Source organism: Aquarana catesbeiana, linkage group LG02 (assembly GCF_042186555.1).
Source record: "Aquarana catesbeiana isolate 2022-GZ linkage group LG02, ASM4218655v1, whole genome shotgun sequence".
Lineage (NCBI taxonomy): Eukaryota > Metazoa > Chordata > Amphibia > Anura > Ranidae > Aquarana > Aquarana catesbeiana.
This window is the reverse complement of record NC_133325.1, coordinates 596,862,469-596,882,078: the sequence shown is the minus strand read 5'-3', so window position 1 is coordinate 596,882,078 and position 19,610 is coordinate 596,862,469. Positions and strand designations below refer to the sequence as shown.

Genomic DNA, 19,610 nt, shown 5'->3' with positions numbered 1-19,610 from the left:
CACCATGCTGCAGCTCAGTTTCAGGGTCTTGGCAATCTTCTTATAGCCTAGGCCATCTTTATGTAGAGCAACAATTCTTATTTTTAATATCCTCAGAGAGTTCTTTGCCATGAGGTGCCATGTTTAACCTCCAGTGACCAGCATGAGAGCGATAACACCAAATTTAACACACCTGCTCCCCATTCATACCTGAGACCTTGCAACACTAACGAGTCACATGATACTGGGGAGGGAAAATGGCTAATTGGGCCCAATTTGGACATTTTCACTTAGGGGTGTACTCACTTTTGTTGCCAGCGGTTTAGACATTAATGGCTGTGTGTTGAATTATGTTGAGGGGAGAGCAAATTTACACTGTTATACAAACTGTACACTCACTACTTTACACTGTAGCAAAGTGTAATTTCTTTAGTGTTGTCACATGAACAGACAAAAATGTAAAATGTGAGGGGTGTACTCACTTTTGTGAGATACTGTATAATCAATCACACACATAGGTTGGACTTGATGGACTTGTGTCTTTTTTCAACCTCACCTACTATGTGTATTCAGCCTAGGATTCCTCTGTCCACCAGGATTGTGTTGGTGGAGGAACCCACTAGTTTTTTTCTTTTGGTTCAGCCCGCTGGCTGAATGAAAATACAAACAATCCATCTATGGCCAGCCTAAGAGTTTGACAGGCTGCCAGCAGTGGGGCTGAGTGTCCATGGGGCTTTGCAGCGTTTGTTACAACACTTTCTGAATACCGTTTAGAAACCTAAAAAACCCTTGGGATTTACACATTTGAAAAACTAGATTTAAAAAGACATTCCAAAAGATTTGTGTCTCCTATAGTAGTATAGTATATAGTAGTATAGTATACAGGTATTCAGTGAGTGACGACGTGGAAGATTTCAAAAGCTAGGAAGGCACGTGACACGAATATAACAAAAAAAAAAAAAAAGTTCGTTTTTTAAGTGCGACACGCATGTTGACTTCACTGCCCACATAACAGAATGATTTACTAGGCTGAACATTTATGTTTACTCCTACTGCAAAAGGGAAGATTAGCCCAATGTTGCAGTGCCACTTTCCTCAGAGGTAGGGTCAAAACAAGTTTTTAACTACTCTGAGGATTAATCCCTGTGGACATTATGTGGATGAACACACCAGGATGTGACGTCAATGAGCACCTTACACCAGGCAGGGGTGCAGTCATGCCACCTATAATAAGGCTTACCTGTAGGTACAGTGAATTTCTCCTAAACTTGCAGTTTAGGTGATATTCACTGTATACGCATGTGCCGATGTCATCAGTTCATTCGCACTAAAGAAAGAGCTTGTAAGTGCCATTTCTTCAGCTGCTGTGCCATGACCAGGAGTGATGTCATCGCAGCTCCAGCCAATCACAGCACCGGAGCCCGCAAACCTGTCATATTGGTGTACAGGGACCGATGCAACAGCATCGTTCTAAGGTAAGAATTTCATAATGAGCAAGTATGCGATACATACTAGCTCAATATGCCTTTGTCTTGCAGTTTTTTTTTTGTTTTTTTTTTTGCAGAGTTTACAACCACTTTAATACTCTCTTTATGCACAGTCCAAACAAGAAGTGCTCAGAGGTTAGCTGTGCTCCTCAAAAGTTATATTAAAGCAGAACTTCACCCAAAAGGGGAAGTTATGCTACTCCTCCACCTTCCTCTGGTATATTTGGAATTTTTTATTTTTTTTGGGAGAGTGGGTGTTTAGAGTTTGCAGGTACCTACTCACACCGGTCTCTGTAGCACAATGCACTGGTCTGTAGTTTCATAGCTAGCATAGTTTTTGCACAGCAATCTAAAACATTTAAAGGGCAACTCCACTTTCATGGGGAAAAGAAATAGCAAAAAAAAAAAAGATATAGCATATACAATTGCAACTCAAGTCATATTGTAACTGAATATTAAAAATGATCTATCCTTTTCAATCTGCAGCGGTGTAATTTTCTGTAAAGTGCAATGCAATATGGCTACCTGGAGGTGTTCTGTACACATTTCCTGCTTGTGTGATTGGCTCAACAATTTTCCCATAAGTGTGCACTAAGATACAAGTCAGATTCAGGCATCCCCTCCAACAAAAATGCAATTTTTGGTGAGATACTTCCAATAGGAAATCATGTCTAAGGCTGGGTTCACACTAGAGATCGCAGCCGATCACAGCAGAAGCCTCTCCATTCACCATTTCAGGTCCGATTTCAGCCCGAATTGCACAAGAAAAAGGACAAAAAGACGCACAGGACTCCAATTCGCACCAGAGATGTGTGAACTGGCTCCATAGACAGCCGGTCACAATCTCCTGCTATGCGAATTGGATGCGGGTTTCGCAATAGTGTGAACCCAGCCTGAAGGGATGCAGACCCAACAATTCTCCTCAGAGCCCTGCAGGTGCAGCAGCTGGTTGATAGTTACAAAACCACTCGCAATAAATTCACTTACCACATGGACACAGATAGTCTGTTTTTCATCCATCCGTTGAAGGATGAAAAACGGACATCAATGCATCTCCATTAAAAAAAAAAAAACGTTGTGAATGGATGATCATCCATTTACATCAGTTAACAGCCGCTTCCGTCAATATCTGTTTTTTGGAACGGATCAAAGCCCTATTTTTCTTCCGTTAAAAAAACAAAACGGATTGGACGAAAAACGGATGTAAAAAAGGGACAAATTTTCCGTTATTGCATGAAAAATGGCTCTGGGACTCAAGTGGATTAGGACTCTAAGCTGGTGGATGTAAAACTTCACGCGTTTTTTCTTTGAAAAAAAATGTGACTGAACTGATGAAACTAACGGTCCGCATGTGTGAAAGGGGCCATAAATGGTGATTTCTTCATAATAACAAAAAGGTAGGAATCTGTAACAAAGTTTGTAAAACCCTTGTAATGCACATAGATCACCCAGAGGGGAATTTTTTTTCCCTCAACAAAAGTGGAGTAATGCCGCGTACACACGAGCGGACTTTACAGCAGACTTTGCCCGGCGGATGGGATTTCGTTGTAAAGTCCTTCGAAAAGTCCGCCGGGCAAAGTCTGCCGTAAAGTCCGGTCGTGTGTACGCGGCATTACTCTAACTTTTTTTTTTTTAAACATATGGTTGGTGGTGAGTATAACAGTTTTCCTAGCGTTTATCTCTTTGTATTATATAAGGCACTGCCATCGGTTTATGTTTCTATGCATATTTGAGGCTCTTTACAACTATGTTTTTTTGTTTGCGGAGGAGAGAAACTGTTTGGAATGTCCCCAACTCTTTCACTGCAGACTTACACCACAGACACAAGGTGATTGTAGACCAAAGTGTTTTTGTTTTGGATAGAGTAGAAACGGCTTAAATGCTCCGACAGTTTATTTTTTGCTGTCAGGGAGATTTCATTTTACTTCCAGTCTTGGAGGTACAACAGGAAGAGTGGAACTCTCTCCAAAATGAAGGGAATTTCCACAAACAGTTTTCACTTGAACAAGAAAACTCTAAAGTGTTGGACTTTATCACTTTTTCTGCGGCCATTGGTCATTAGGCAAATATAAAGGGTTAATCTAGCAGATGGGGACACAAACCAGAATGACAACTTGATAGGGATTCTAACCCCTCACTGCCCTATTCAAGCCTGAAAGAAAATAGCCTAAACACACACTTTAATGATGCCAAAAGTTTGGTCACCAAGGCTGGAGTGTGAGCGATTCTGTGGCACTACTCAAAGATCACTCACACAGCCAAAGAAGAAGTAGAGCCAAAGCTTTTTTGGTCATACTTCTCCTGGAAATCACAGAAGTGCAATTAGTGCTGCACTCTTGTGTCGCACATTCAGCTGACACAGAGCTGAAGCCCATTGTCAGCTGATGTCACAGAGCTGGTCCAGGCTCTGCAGTGTGCAGTGTAGCATGATCGTGCAATTGTAGTTTAAAGTGCGACAGTGCTGAAAGCTGAAAATTGACCTGGGCAGGACGTGTCCTGTATTGAAGTGGTTAAAAGAGTCGTCGAGGCAAGCTGCAGACCAGATTAATGCTGCAGCCATCTAGGTGAGCATTAGGAGTTTGCTTGATGTTCAGGTCGAACATAAGTTCGACTCAAACATAGGGAGTTCGCCCGTTCGCTGAAGAACGAACATTATGGTGCGTTCGCGGCAAATTTGAACGCCCCATAATGCACTGCGAGATCGCAGTGCACTGCTATATGATGATTGGCCAAAGCATGCACCTGACCTGCATGCTTTGGCCAATCCCAGCGCCCTCTACACGGCGGCCCTGTGTAGTGTTGTTGTGGACGGAGAGATGCTGTAGCTCGATTTAGATTAAGCAGGCAGGTTATTCAGTTAGTGGCAGTGTGTGTGATATATATATATATATATACACATACACACATATATATATATATATATATATATATATATATATATATATATATATATATATATATATATATATATATATATATATACACATATACATATATACATACACACACACACACACACACACACACACACACACACACACACTCTGCATCCAGTGTAGCCTATATCTACAGTGCATTCCGTGGTGTGCTGTCTGTTTCTACTACACTTCTGGTGTTGTACACGTTACACAATACAGTGCAGTTGCTACTACACTTCTGGTGGTGTACACATTACACAATGCAGTGCAGCCGTAGTGCAGTTGCTACTACACTTCTGGTGGTGTACGCAGTACAGTACAGTTGCTAGTGGTGTACACAGTACACAATACAGTGCAGCCATAGTGCAGTTGCTACTACACTTCTGGTGGTGTACACAATACAGTGTAGCGTGGTGTTGCAAAACAAAATATACATCATGTCCGGAAGGCCACCAAGGAGAGGCCACTAAAAGAGGGCAAGCAGCCTCTGTGTCTACAGTCAACAGTGCTGGTTGTGGACATGGTGCATCCTCTGCAGGTGGCCGTGAGGCACACTTGTCCTATTTTTCTTCTGCTGGCCGTGTTAATTGAGCCAGAACATGCAGAAGAGTTGGTGGAGTGGATTACAAAGCCGTCCTCATCCTCTGTCACACTGACTCAGAGTAGTTTACCTTCCAATGCAGCTGCCAAAGTCGCCTATCCACCGGCTCCTTGTCCACAGTCACTCCTTTTGTAGCCCCACCATCATGCACGGAGGAGTCCCCCGAACTATTCGACCACAGTGTCGGGTACATGCTGCTGGAGGATGTGCAGGGATTTGAAGACTCCGATGTTGGTTCCCAGGTTGAGGAATGGAGTAACACGAGCCTAGAGAGGGGGTGCCCAAGAAGGACAAGAAACTGGTAGTCATGTTCCCCCAGCTGCAGCATACTGCCAAGTTTGCTCCAGTGACGAGGAGGGAGGGGATGAAGAGGTCACTGACTCTACTTCTGTGCCTGATAGAAGAGAGGAAGAGGAGGCGGACGCACAACTGCAACGAGGCAGGATGTCCTATAGGTGCAGCTTAAGGGCAGCCACAATACTGCATCACACCGCAGAGTTCCGCAGGTGCAGGGCACTGCTGACTCCCCGCTGACTTTAAAAAGTTCCTTGGTGTGGGCCTTTTTTGACACGTGTGCAGCAGATCGCACCATTGCTGTTTGCAACCTATGTCTGAAGCGGATCAAGCATGGCCAGAACAACAGCCGCTTGGGCACTACATGCTTGACCAGACATATGATGACCTCCCATGCAGTCCGTTGGCAACAGCACTTGAAAGACCCAAAGAAAAAGGCGGACTTCTCCTTGCTCCTCATCTGGGATCTCCAACCCCACTATACCTCCAGTCCTCTCAAAAACCTGCACTAAGAGGAATGAACGTATAGCAATAGGTGTCAGTACACCACAATCTGATTTTAGCAGACAAATTTCCCTACACCAGTTGCTAAACCGTAAAAAGAAATTCGGTCCCATCCATCCACATGCTCAGCGTCAGAATGCTAGCTTGGCCAAATTGCTAGCACTGCAACTGCTGCCTTTTCAGCTGGTAGACTCTGCCCCCTTTCGTGAATTTCTGGAATGTGCTGTACCTCAGTGGCAGGTTCCAAAATGTCATTTCTTTTCACGGAAGGCCGTTACGGCTCTCTACCGGCATGTGGAAGGCAATGTTTTGGCCTCGTTGGACAGGGCGGTCAGCAGTAAGGTGCATATTACCACTGACTCATGGTCTAGCAGGCATGATGTTACCTTTCCTTCACGGTGCACTGGGTAACTCTGCTGGCAGCTGGGAAGGATGCAGGACAGGGTTCAGTATCGTTGGAGCTTGTTCCGCAACCATGCCTCTAAAATGCTAGTGGCGATTATGCCACAGCTCTTTCCTCCACCCCCCTCCTCTTCTTCCTCTGGCCTCTTCTGCAGATTTGTCCTCTGAACCAGCGGTGCTCCATAAGCGTTCAAGGGGCTACGCAAGCACTCAGGCAAAAAGATGCCAAGTGGTGCTTGAGTTGGTATGCTTAGGGGACAGGAGCCACACTGGGGCAGAGATTCTGTCAGCTCTGCAGGGGCAGGCTCAGAGGTGGTTCACGCCACGCCAGCTTCAGCCAGGAATGGTTGTATGCGACAATGGCACCAACCTTCTCTCCACGTTCCAAACAGGTACCCAGGCAGGATCTCCTGAGGCAGGCCAGAAAAGTCTGTGGTCATTTCCGCCAGTCATACAATGCCAGTGCCTGGCTGGCTGGCATTCAAAGGGAATGCAACCTGCCCACCAACCGCCTCATTTGTAACATGCCCACCAGGTGGAACTCAATGTTGGCAATGCTGGAGCGGCTGCACACGCAGCAGAGGGCCATCAATGAGTACCTGCGTGAGTATGGCACAAGGACAGGGTCAGTGGAGCTTGGCTTCTTTTCTCCACGCCAGTGGCTACTGATCAAAGATGCATGCACTGTCCTGTCACCATTTGAGGAGGCCACGAGGATGGTGAGCAGCGACAATGCATGCATCAGTGATACTGTCCCTCTTGTCTTCCTGTTGGAGCAAACGTTTTCTGAAATAAAGGACAGGGCACTTGAGGCAGAACAGCGGGAGGAAGAGGAGGACTTCCTTACCTCTCAAGACCCCCCTTTATCCAGATAGTATTCCTGCCGGCCTGCCAAACACACAGGAAGAAGAGGAGGAGGAGGATTGTGTCAGCATAGACGTGGAGGATAACACTCAGCAGCAGTCTTCAAGGGATGGTTTTCAGTCCCCAGAAACCCAAGGAGTTGTACATGGCTGGGAGGAGGTTGTTACGGATCATGTGATCCTTAGTGACCCAGAGGACTCAGAATCGAATGCCTCTGCAAACTTACGCTGCATGGCCTCCCTGATTCTGCAAAGCCTGCAAAAGGACACTAGGATTTGTGGTATCAAGGAGAGGGATCATTTCTGGCTGGCAAACCTTCTTGATCCACGTTACAAGGAAAAGGTTGCAGAACTCATCCTGCCTTCACAGAAGGAGCAGAGGATGAAACATCTTCAGGAGGCCTTGAAGAAAGGTTTGTGCAATGCATTTCCAGACCCTGGGAGGTTACAATCTCCTGGTGCTGGACAACATGTTGCTGAGGCTTCGTTCAGTCAGAGGAAGAGCGGTGGAGAAGGTGGACAGCTGACCGATGCCTTTAGACAATTTTTCAGTCCTCAGCACCAAGGTCTGGTCGGTTCAAGCAACCATCGCCAGCGTCTGCATGACATGGTGCAGGAATATCTAGGGGCAACAGCAGATTTGGAGACCTTTCCAGCAGAGCATCGGATCACAGAGTGCGCCTGTCCACAGACTCAGTTGATAGGGTCACATTCATAAAAATAAATCAGTCTTGGATCAGCACCTGATGTTTATGTAACTGATTGAATTTGCTATGGATGTGGGCCTTGAAGACTGCCTATGCTGAGTGACTATCCTATTCCTCCTCAATCCTGATGATGCTAGCTTCCAACAATATTTTTGGTTTAGGGCACCACCACAGCTGCCTAAGGCCCAATTTTTCTGCCCCTGTTAAACAGGGGCATGTAATTACAATTAATTACAATTTTTGATATACTACCCCTTAATATCTATACCAGACCCAAAGGGCCTGGTAATGGGCTGGGGGGAACCTATGCCATTTTTCTCAATGATTTTCATCTATATTGCCAGGACCCGACAATTCATTACAGCCGCAAGCAGTTTTGAATGACTTTTTTTCCCTTTAGAAATGTCATATTGCTGTGGTATTGTTCAAAACACGGGAAAACTGCGCCACTTTACAGGCATACTATAGACACCCCCCAGGCACAATATTTAAAGAAATATTTCATTTTCATTGTTTCACTTTAAGCATTAATAAAATCACTGCTCCCGAAAAAACGTCCGTTTTTAAAACTTTTTTTGCATTGATACATGTCCCCCGGGGCAGGACCCGGGTCCCCAAAAACTTTTTATGGCAATAACTTACGTGTAAGCCTTTAAAATTAGCACTTTTGATTTTTCACGTTCGTGTCCTATAGACTAACAGTGTTCGCACAAACTTTTTGCATGTTCGCATGTTCTGCTGCGAACCGAACCAGGGGGTGTTCGGCTCCTCCCCAGTGAGCATATATGTCTGTTTTTTTTTGTAAACCCACACTTCTGTTTTATGTACACTTGTGTTCATCTGGTATTGTATACTTCTTTTTGTTTCTTTTAACAGGAGATTTTATATAAACTCCTCTTGCATGCATAATTGACAATAGTTTTAAAAATTGTTTCCAGGGACAGGTTCAGATTCAGGGCACCTATTCTAATTACTGAAGATTTTGGGGTTGATTTACTAAAGGCAGAGTGCAGTACCAGAGCTCAGTAAATGAGCAAAAGCTCTGCTGACTTCCATCATACAATCACGTGCAAACAAAAATTCATTTTTTTTTTAATTTTCCTTGCACGTGATTGGGTATTTTTTTTTAAAGTGAAGCTTTACCTCATTTACCAAGCTCTGGAGAAACTACTTTTGCACAGAGCCCTTTGCAAAGTGCACAGTCTATTTACCTTCAGAAAATCAACCCCAATGCCTTGGAGGATAGTAGGGTATAAATAAAGAATGTACTGTTTAACTGATGAATATTCAACTGAAGAAAATGTTTAAGGCACAATCTGGTACTAAGCCAGAAATCTGAGAATGTTGCTGGCTATACTTTAGCGTAAACTGCAGTAAAGAGGCATCTACTTCTATCCTCTATGTCTGGTAATGTATTTTTGTTTGTAGGTTTAAAGAGGAACGTCACTCTTGCTTAAAGGGGCTGTAAACCCTTGTGTTTTTTCACCTTAATGCATTCCTATGCAATAAGGTGAAAAACCTTCTGTCATGCAGCAGCCCCCCCCAGACCCCCCCCATTTTACTTACCTGAGACCGTTCTCTCGCCCCAGGGACGAGTACATCAGCTCTAGCCGGTGTCTCATGTACCAACTGGATAGATAGCAGCACAGCATTGGCTCCAGTTGCTGTCAATCAAATCCAATGATGCGGGTGGCGGGGCTGAGTGCTGCTGTCTGTGTCAATAGACACAGCAGCAGGACAAGGGAGCATGCCCGCACGGGGTGTCCCGAAGGAGACGGGCACTCAAGAAGAGAAGGTGCCACGAGCGCTGCTAATGGACCCCAGAAGAGGATCACACCCCCCTGGGACCATGGACCACCCTTACAAAAAGGGTGGTCCCCTGGGAGGGTGGGCTCAGCTCCGCTTTGGGACTGTATCCTTCCCTTTTTGTAAGGGTGTTCCATGGTTCTAGTCTTGGAGGGGTTAATAAGGGGACTTAGGTGGTTGTTAGGATTATATGAGGATAATTAGGGCATTTATGCTGTTGATCTTGAGCCCATTGCTCAATAAATTTGTAGGTCACTCATTTTGGTGTGTAGTGTCTTTTTATATTCCATACTTGATAATGTATGGCATAAAAGTGTACTAATTACCGAACTATGCCATACATACAGGGAGATCACCGGAAAGGTTAATATCAGGGGGTCATTAGGAGTAGCCAGTAGCATTTTCACAGACACGACCTCTTCCAGAGAAACTGTAGGTAAAGCATGGTATACAGTTCACTTTTTTCCATTCAATCCGCCATTTGAAAAGAACCGACCGAAAAAAAAAAAAACACCCTGATAGATCCCTGCATCTCCCGCTGAGCTATTAAATCCCCCCACCTACCCCCTTCCCATCGGAATACACGGATCAGCACTGCAGCCACTGGCTGGCTGATTTGCCTGTATGACTGTTCGACAGAATCTGGTTGTAACGACACCCAGAGTATGAAAGGGGTTAAAGTCGGTTAGGACATTCCATACCCAAACACAAAGGCAGCTACCGGACACTTCAATCAGCCGAACAAGAAACCCATACGAATAATTCTCCCCCTAAATACGAGACAAGATGATCTGTCTTGAGGGTCAAGCAGGAATGAATCTTTTCAAAAACATTTTACATAGATCCCACTTCAACCCCCCCCCCCACACCCTTAGAAAACCAGGCAGGCCAAACTGTCCAATGACAATGGACACAGGTCAGGTGTGTCCAATGTCTCATCAGCACACAGTCTTATTAGCAAGGAGAGCTGCTGGAGGAATCCCCCCTCCCTCCATAGAAATACACATACTGTGATCCAAGGCAAACACAATAGAACAGTGGAATACAGCCCCACCCCAAACTAGCACAGCAAATAGTACACAACACAATGAGACAGCGCACATTATATATACATATATACAGCACTGAGTCTGACTAGCACAGATCATAGTGGGGTTCTCATTCACCTTGTGCCCCTATTAGTGACTCCCATCACAATGGCATATCCAGGGTCCCCAGAGTCTGTGTGTTTTGGGGGGATGTGGACTTGAATCCAAAGTAACATTAGTTCAGGGTCCCCAGGCATACACCACACAGAGTATTGTTCCCTTAAAATCCGGGGCCCATAGTCGAAAGGCAAGAGGCCTGCATTCAGTCCTCTCCAAAAGCCTCTGTCCTGGCTAGGTCTGTCACACTGGTCATTCGACAAGCTTCTGTTGAACAGTCAGCAGTACACATGGATTGAAAGTCAGCTGGTTCCTGCTAAACTGGCTGATTTTTTTGTCCATTAAAACCCCGGTTCAAGCTGCCCATACATGGACTGAATTTCAATTCATGTACGGCCGTTCCCATGGAGACGTTGATCAGTGGATTCTGCTGCTGATCAGTGTATCCTGATGGGGGGGCCACTGCTTGGCAATCGCACACTGTCTATGCAATCTGCTGTGCATGTCTAAGTTAGATTAACGACACCCCGAAACAGAACGCAAAATGCAGTGTGATTACCAGAATCACATCGCATGGGTGTGAACACCCATGCAATGCAATTCAGGTGCGGGGATGAAAAAGGGTCCTGCACCATTTTGGTGCAGATGCAATGAAATTTAAGCCATACATGTGCACAGGAATGCGGTGTGATTCTTGTGCGAATCACATGCAGTGTTTTCCACGCACCATTGTGAACATAGGCCAAACTTGATGCATTCCCTGTAATGATTTTCTAATATAACACCTGTTAGTTATCCATTTTATACTGATCGACTCTAATAAGATAACTGAGCCTTACCTGATTTTATAGAGTGAAGGATACTTCAAAAAAGCCCAACCCCAGTTAACCTCTATTGTTATTGCCTTCTTTTTTTTCCCCACGGCACTTCCGCCTCTTTAATAGTTTTTCTTTTCTCCATTTAACTACTGACATACACAACTGGTAAGGGTGGTGCCCCCACAATTCATGTAGCATGGTGCTGACAGCCATTTCGGAATATATATTTGAGTTAAACATTAACGGTATCAAGTAACAAGATTGCCTAGGTTAAGGAATAATTTACTTTAAATTGATTTGTGTCTGAAAACTTTTCTTAATAAATATTACACAGACCAGTGTACTACTGCCATGTTCTTTTGACCTAAGACGACTGAAGCATAAGAGATTACTTTATAAGCACAGCAATTCCCTTTCATGGGGCTGCACTGACACATGCAGATACTGCATTCAAACATAAAACACAGGAAGGCAGACAGTTACCTACAACACGAATATTAAAAAGCCAAAGTTCAGCCTCAAATCACTTGTCTTGTTAAAACCGAACTGCAGCCATTTAGCAAATGCAGCTAGACTAGTGCATTTTCTGAAATTGTCATCCCCGTGTTAATAGATGACCTTTTCAAGGCTTTAATGTCTATTCAATTAAAGATTCCTGCCAAACTGTCTGGCTGCAGTGGTATTACAAGCTTGCGTCTGGAGGAGGGATTCAGGAAAACAGTGTCTGTGCCGTTCCCACTCAGTAAGGCCCAATACCATGGTCTGTAAATGTGAAGTTGCTGCGAACACACGGGGTGACCTGGTAGTGATACTTAAGCCCCCCACATACACTAGTAGAATTTCCTTTCCTAAAAAATGTTCATTTTAAGAATGTACTTTTGATTTTTGTTTTGCTAGTGCAGTCAATTAGTTGTTAGTTTTTGTCCGTAATGATGAGAAAATGTGAAAGAGAAGAATGGAAAATGCTCTTGAACAAACTATAACAGCAAATGTTCTCTTTCATTAAGATCCATTCACTCCAAAACAATGTTAAAAGCAAACTTTTTTTGAAGTACTTTTGTTAAAGTGTTACTAAACCCAGGACCCTGCATTCATAAACATCATATATATCTGGTCTCCCACAGTACACAAAACCTGGAAATGCAATTATTCTAGTAAATATAAACCGCTAAATACCTTTTTAGAGCAGTTAGAGCAGTCTTGTGACTTCTATCAGTGTCCAGCCAAGTACTGGTTAAAGCTTGTAGAAGGAATTTTGTGACTGGCTATGAGACTGCAAGACCTCTGACCCTCTATCTGGACAGTGCTGATTGGAGGATGCATGTGCTAAGCAGAAGGCCAAAGAAAATAAAAACTTCTCTAGCAGTACACATAAAAAACTGAGCATGTGCAGCCTGACTCCATAAAACTCTTATCAGGAGTCGGTGGAAGAAGAGGAGGATCAGAGAAGAAAGGATCAAACAGCCTTTTTATAATGCAGAGGTAACACCTTAGGTTCCACAGCGAGTATAACAAGCACGCTTTACTGAATATACAAACTGATTTTACTGTTGTGTGTTTAGTAACACTTTAAGTCATCAAATTTACTAATGAGAATTTTGGCACAAAGGTTCTACTAGAGTATGGCCAGCTAAAAGGCTAAGTTCACCTTCAGGAGCATGCTACAGGTTACAGGCCTCATGCACACTGGACGTTTTCACAGCAGCTGTTTTTGGCTTCAGACGTTTTTTTCTACAGACAATAAACCCCCCATCATGTTATCCTATGTGCACACATAGGCTGTTATCAGCAGTTTTTGGCTGGCGTGCTTTTTGGCTTTAAAAAAAATAAATAAAAAAAAATAAAAAAACTAGTGGGCTCTGAGAGGAGTTTTTCAGCTGTTTTCAGCTGGAAAAACGCTGATAAACGCTGGTAAACACTCAAAAACGTGGCTCACCAGCGTTTGACGCTTTTGACCCATTGAAGTAATAAAGAACGCAAACGCGGAAAAACACTAAAGCGGATGCTTCATTCGGGTCTCAGATCTAGAATTCCGGAAGCAATGTCATGACATCACTTCCTACATTACTGGCATCTTAAAAGGCGCCAGTTTAAAAAAAATATAAAGTATTCAAAAACGCAGATCTTGACGCTTTGAATACTTTGAAGTGCAGAGGAGGGGTTTGGGGTCCCCCGATCTCTCCATAAAGAGTACCTCTCACATGCCTACTACTGTCACAAGGGATGTTTACATTGCTTGTGACAGCAATAACAGTGATAAAAACAAAAACAAAAAAAAATAGTCAGGAGAGGTGGCCGAAATATCAGTATTGTATCGGCACCGAAAAAACTATATTGGTTTGAACGCTACTGCCTACAGCAACTCTTAGATGGGTGGAAGCATGATCACAACAGGAAAGTAATTTTTTTTTCCCTCACCAAGATTTTCCTCTCGACCAGAATTAATTTTGATCTTTTCAGTAGCAAACCTAAAGTGAAGTGTTTGAAGTATTAAATAACCTTTAGTTACATTATTTAATGTAGATTACTAACAGAGCAAGATTACTAAAAGCAAATTTTTACTCTTTAAATCAGCTAATTTGTTCTGTATTTATGCAGCAATTAAAAGAAACAGGAGAAAAACATGTATGCCATATAAGAAAATCAGTAGACTATGTGGGCCTGGTTGATGCTGGGCACTTAAGATAGCTTATGTCTGCCACCTTTTGGTGAAGGGTGAAACCGCTTCCCTAGGATTTAAAAGGCATTATGGGTTGATGCTGCCATAATATTTAACACGAAAAACCACAAAAAGAATAAGGGAGCATTTAAGATGCTCATTTCTATCAGATCGACATGAAAGTTGTATAATCTGATTGAAGTCAGCTGTACACCTTCATGTCAAAGTGTAGCAGAAAGATAATTACTTTAAGGGAAAAAAATGTGGGTCATCATGCTGGCCTGGGGTTACAGCACTGGATACATTATTATTCACATTTAAAGTGGAAATGAACAAAATTAAAAAAATAAAAACTTCTGACGGGTAGGGTTTTATAACAAGAGACCCTGTTGGTCTCTGTCAAAAATGTTTCTCCTTGCCTGTCAGAAGCAAGAGCAGCTCAGTATACATTTACGGCACCAATCTGTGCCCGATGTGACTCCCGTGTGCATGCGCAGAAGTGATGTCATCACAGCCCACCCATTCAAGTGGTCGAACAGAGCAAACCCAGATAGAACACCAGGAGAAGATGGAAACATACGTGAACAGCGGGAGCTTTAACAGTGCATTGCTGGAGGGCATAGTTTGACAGGCAAGTTTGCCATATTGTGCTTTTATGCGATGCATACTAGCACATTAAGGTGTAAAGCTCCTATAGGTCAATTTATTTAAAAAAATAAATAAACTGGTGTTTTATTCTCCTTTAAAGTGGTTGTAAACCTCAGACATGAAATATGAACAAAGCAAATCCCTGTCTGTGTACTTGTCTCAATCCAGAACAGTAAGTGTCATTTCTCTCTGCGGTTACGTTCCTCCGCTATGAGCACGAGTCACTTCTGACAAGTTTTCCTGACACCAAGAGAAAATTGGTGACCGAGGAGAGATTCTCTAGGTGATTGACAGCCTCTGCTCTGTTCCTGTGTGAAGGGGAGGGGGGGGGGGCGGGGGTTCTCACTGAGCTCTGCAGAGTGTGACTTTAGTTCTCCGCCCCCTTTTTTCTGAACTCTCAGACAAACTTTAAACATTCAGCCCTTTGAACAGATGCAGATAGACAGATACAACTTCTATTTTCCCAGTGAAGTGACTATCCTCAGGTGATAAGGGTTTACAACCACTTTAATATATGAGCAACGTATGGTGAACAGGAATAAGGAACTCCCTCCAGCTGAGAAGAGAAAGGACCCATGACATCACATGACCGGCCTGTAGACAACAGGATTCAAGGTATTTACAAGTCGAATGTTTAAATAAATTAATATTGGTAGCAAAAAAGCTACAGGATTCAAGGTGTTTACAAGTCAATTTTTAAATAAATTAATATTGGCAGCAAAAAAGCTGGAGTTGAGCTGTAAGTTGCAAGTGAAAGCTACCCAAAAAAAAAAAAAAAACGGTCATTGGGTGCATGTGAAAGAAGGATAAAGAAAAAAGCCTTTGGGTGAAGTCTAAGGCCTCACGCACACTGGACGTTATTACAGCAGCTGTTTTTGGCTTCAGACTTCTTTTTCTACAGTCAATAAACCCCCCATCATGTTATCCTATGTGTCCACATAGGCTGTTTTCTGAGCAGCCTTTTTAAAGCGGGGTTCCACTCAAATTTTTAACTTAATCATACCCCCTTCAGTTAATTGCATAGATGTTCAAATGCCGCACGAACATTTTTTTTATCGCTGTAATTACCTTTATATTGTACTTTATTGTGGCACTTCCTGTCTCTCCTCCCATGGGAGTAGGCGTGTTTATTGCCTTTCCCCGGCGCCGCACTGTCTCCTGGGAGCTCAGTGTCAGGCTTCCCAAGATTCAGTGCGGGAACAATGATCATGCTTGTGAACAAACTATGAATGAACAGCATTTACCGCATCCAGGAAATCAATGCTTGTGGGCTTCACATGCCCACAAGCAAGATGGAAACAGCCAGTCATATTTTTAAAGTTATTCTTCAGTACGAAAACAGACAGAGGCAGAAATATTACACCCAAACTGTGAGTATTATTTTGGGATTAGCAAAGTGTCTCAATGACCTACAAAAAAAAAAAAAAAAAAGATTGGTCGCCGGACTCCCACTTTAAGGAGTTTTTGGCTGGGCTTTTTTGGCTTAAAAAAAAAAAAAAAAAAAAGAAGTGGGCTCTGAGAGGAGTTTTCAGCTGTTCTCAGTTGTAAAAATGCTCCAACGTCAAAAAACGCCGATAAAACACCTATAAACGCTCAAAAACGCTATTGCAAAAACGTAAAAAAATTTTGAAAAACTCACTGCAAAGCTGCTGGCGTTTTTATAACATTATTTTAACGTCCAGTGTACATTAGGCCAAAGGCCTCATGCCCACAGATGTTTTTACAGCTGCTTTTTAGGAGCGTTTTTCACAGTTTAAAAACGCCTCTCCATGTTAGCCTATGGCCTCATGCCCACCAAGGCGTTTATGAGCTGTAAGTGGCATAAGTGTTTTCAAGCTCCAAAAAAAAAAAACCCATGACCAGCTCATTCTGAGGCTCCAGCGCTAGAGCTGTAAAAACGCCAGACGCTGGTAGAAGGTGTTAAATGCAATTTAACGAGGCTTAACACTGTATGCACAGCATTAAGCCTCGTCCAGCGTTTCTCTGTCTCTATTCAAAATCAATGGTTCCCCATGGATCAAGCCAAAATTTGCTTGAGGTCGTTACACACACCCCCCCCCCCCCCCCCCCAAGATCCATACCAGACCCTTATCCAAACAGGTCGGGGGGGGGGGGGAGCGAACGCCCACCCCCCCCCCCCTCCTGGACCATACCAGGCCACATGCCCTCAACACATGCCCTCAACATGGGGGGGTTGGTGCTTCGGAGCCCCCCCACCCCAAAGCACCTTGTCCCTCCCCATGTTGATGAGTACAAGGGCCTCTTCCCGATAACCATTGCCCGGTGGTTGTCGGGGTCTGCGGGCAGTGGGCCCATCGGAATCTGAAAGCCCCTTTAACCCCAGATCCCCCCCCCCGTTTCTGACGTGCCATGCTGCGTGTTCGCATAACGGTCTGGTATGGATCTTGGGGGGTAACGCCACGCTAAATTTTGGCGGGGTTCCCCATCAAGATTCTCAGCACACAAAAGTCGCACCGCTGGTCGGATCATCTTGATCCGACTTCTTGTGCCACTTCTATTCAAATCAATGAGCTCCCATAGTGAACCACTGATTTTGAATAGAGACAGAGAAACGCAGCTAAACGCGCATTGACGCCAATGCAAAAGGCGGGAAAAGAGAGTTTTTAGCGACGCTTTTTTCCTGGCATTGGTACTAGCTTTGAAGCTTGTTTTTTTAAAACGCCCGTGGGCATGAGGCCTAAATGTTAAGACTTTGTTTGACCCCGACAAAGTATTAAAAGCAACAGCAAATATATAGTTTCTGTGAATATACTCGGAATATTTCCCAGTTATGCAATTCAGCGCTAATGAACTGCTAGGAGACCGAGTGATTAAGCTTTATATTTTTTTTATAGCAGAGATACATTTACACATTTGATAACATAACTCTGGCAGCCCTATTTGGAGCAGCAGGGATAATGAAACATTAGATTTTATAGGCATGATTATTGCTCAGAACATAAACTTTTAGCCGAGTCTGCTTACATTGCAGAAGCCAACATACACCAAAGAACAAACAGTTAAAATGAGTCAAAAGGAGCAAAAAGACTTACAATTCAAAAACCATATAGAGCATTCCATCGGAGCTGTACGTTTCCAATAGCTCTACAATGTGTGGATGTTTCAGCATGTGGCATATGCTGGCCTCTCTCTTCAAATCTGTAAATACAAAAATAAGCCAATTACTGAAAAGAAATGCAAGGTAAGCATTACAGAAAAGCATCTCACTTTGCTGCTTGTGTGTATGCTATTATTCAGATACAGCAAAACTATAAATTTAGCTATTAGCTACTGCCATTATATAGCAAACATTAAAACTATTTAGTAAAAAAATTATACGAAACAAATACAATCAGTTTTTTTTTATTTTCTGAAAGAATTATTTCAAGCAACATTGTGCTTCTATTGAACAGTATGAATTGTACTGGACGTTCAACAAAAATATACAGTATTTTTTTTTTTTATTGGTGACCGCCCACTTGCCGATCCTGCACATCCGGGTAAGAGTGCGTGCCACCAGCAGCTCGCTTCTGCTGTGAATCTACACAGTGGGAGCTTATTAGAGGGTCCCGCGGACACGATGTCCGCCGGCACCCACTAATTGTTTGGTACACAGGCAGAACGGCAGTCTGTTTTGTAAACAAGGCAGATTGCCGTTCTGTCAGCACAGAAGGAATGGATCCTGTGTGGATAACACAGGCATGGATCCTGTGTTCTTGTAAAAGCACCTCCCCCACAACACTGAAATACCAGCTAGGTACACAGTTAACCCTTTGATTGCCCCTGATAACTCCTTCCCAGCTAATGTCATTAGTACAGTGACCGTGCATATTTTTATCACCGATCACTGTATTAGCGTCACTGGTTCCCAAAAAAGTGTCAGTTAGGTGTCCAATTTGTCCGCTGCAATATCAGTGTCCCACTATAAGTCGCTGATCGCCGCCATTACAAGTGAAAATAAATAAAAGTGCCATAAATATATCCCATAGTTTGTAGCTGCTATAACTTTTGCACAAACCAATGAATATACGCTTATTACCAAAAATATGTAGCAGAATTCATATTGGCCTAAACTGATTTAGAAATTAGATTTTTTTAGTGGATATGTTTTAGATCAGAAAGTAAAAAAAAAATAAATATGTTATTTTCCAAATTGTTGGTGGTTTTTTGTTTATAGCGCAAAAAATAAAAAGCAGTGGTGATCAAATACCACCACCAAAAGAAAGCTCTATTTGTGGGGCAAAAAGGGCAAATTTTATTTGGTTACAGCGTCACACAACTGTGCAATTTTCAGTTAAAGTGAGTAAACCTCCCCACGCTGACTGTGTTGATGGGGGAATTGAGCGATTTGCTTTCCTTCTACTCGTGGTGGAAAAAAAGAAAATCAATTACTGTATGGGCTGCCTGCTTTACAGACATAAATATATTAGAAAAGGTAATGCCTTGTTTTATCCCATTATTTACCAATACTATGCATTAGAGATGCATGGATACCAGCTTTTTTTAAGACCGAATAAGAGTACCAATACTTTTTCTAAAGTACTCGCAGATACCAAATTACTGATACCTATTTTTAGTGAAATGTGACAGTTTGTTTTTTTTTTGTTTTTTTAGACTAATAAAAAATCTTACCGTTTCTTTAAAATTATGAAGAACATTTCTGTGGCTGCTTTAAAATAGCATGATTTTAAAGCTGTAGAACTGTAAGCCCTGGCTCACACCAGTGTGGCTTTGAAATTGTGCTATTTAGCGCACTTTCAAAGCCGCAGATCGGTGCGA

At 43.1% G+C, this 19,610-nt stretch overlaps 1 protein-coding gene across 15 annotated transcripts in view; it reads right to left on the bottom strand.

Annotated features, from left to right (window-relative positions):
- The window catches only part of CASK (calcium/calmodulin dependent serine protein kinase), a 508,902-nt gene that overhangs the window by 361,697 nt on the left and 127,595 nt on the right, over positions 1–19,610 (bottom strand). For all 15 annotated transcript variants that reach the window (XM_073616292.1, XM_073616297.1, XM_073616294.1 and 12 more), the window contains exon 3: positions 17,885–17,990. In XM_073616292.1, the coding sequence (XP_073472393.1) occupies positions 17,885–17,990 (106 nt within the window). The remainder of the gene's footprint in view (positions 1–17,884; positions 17,991–19,610) is intronic.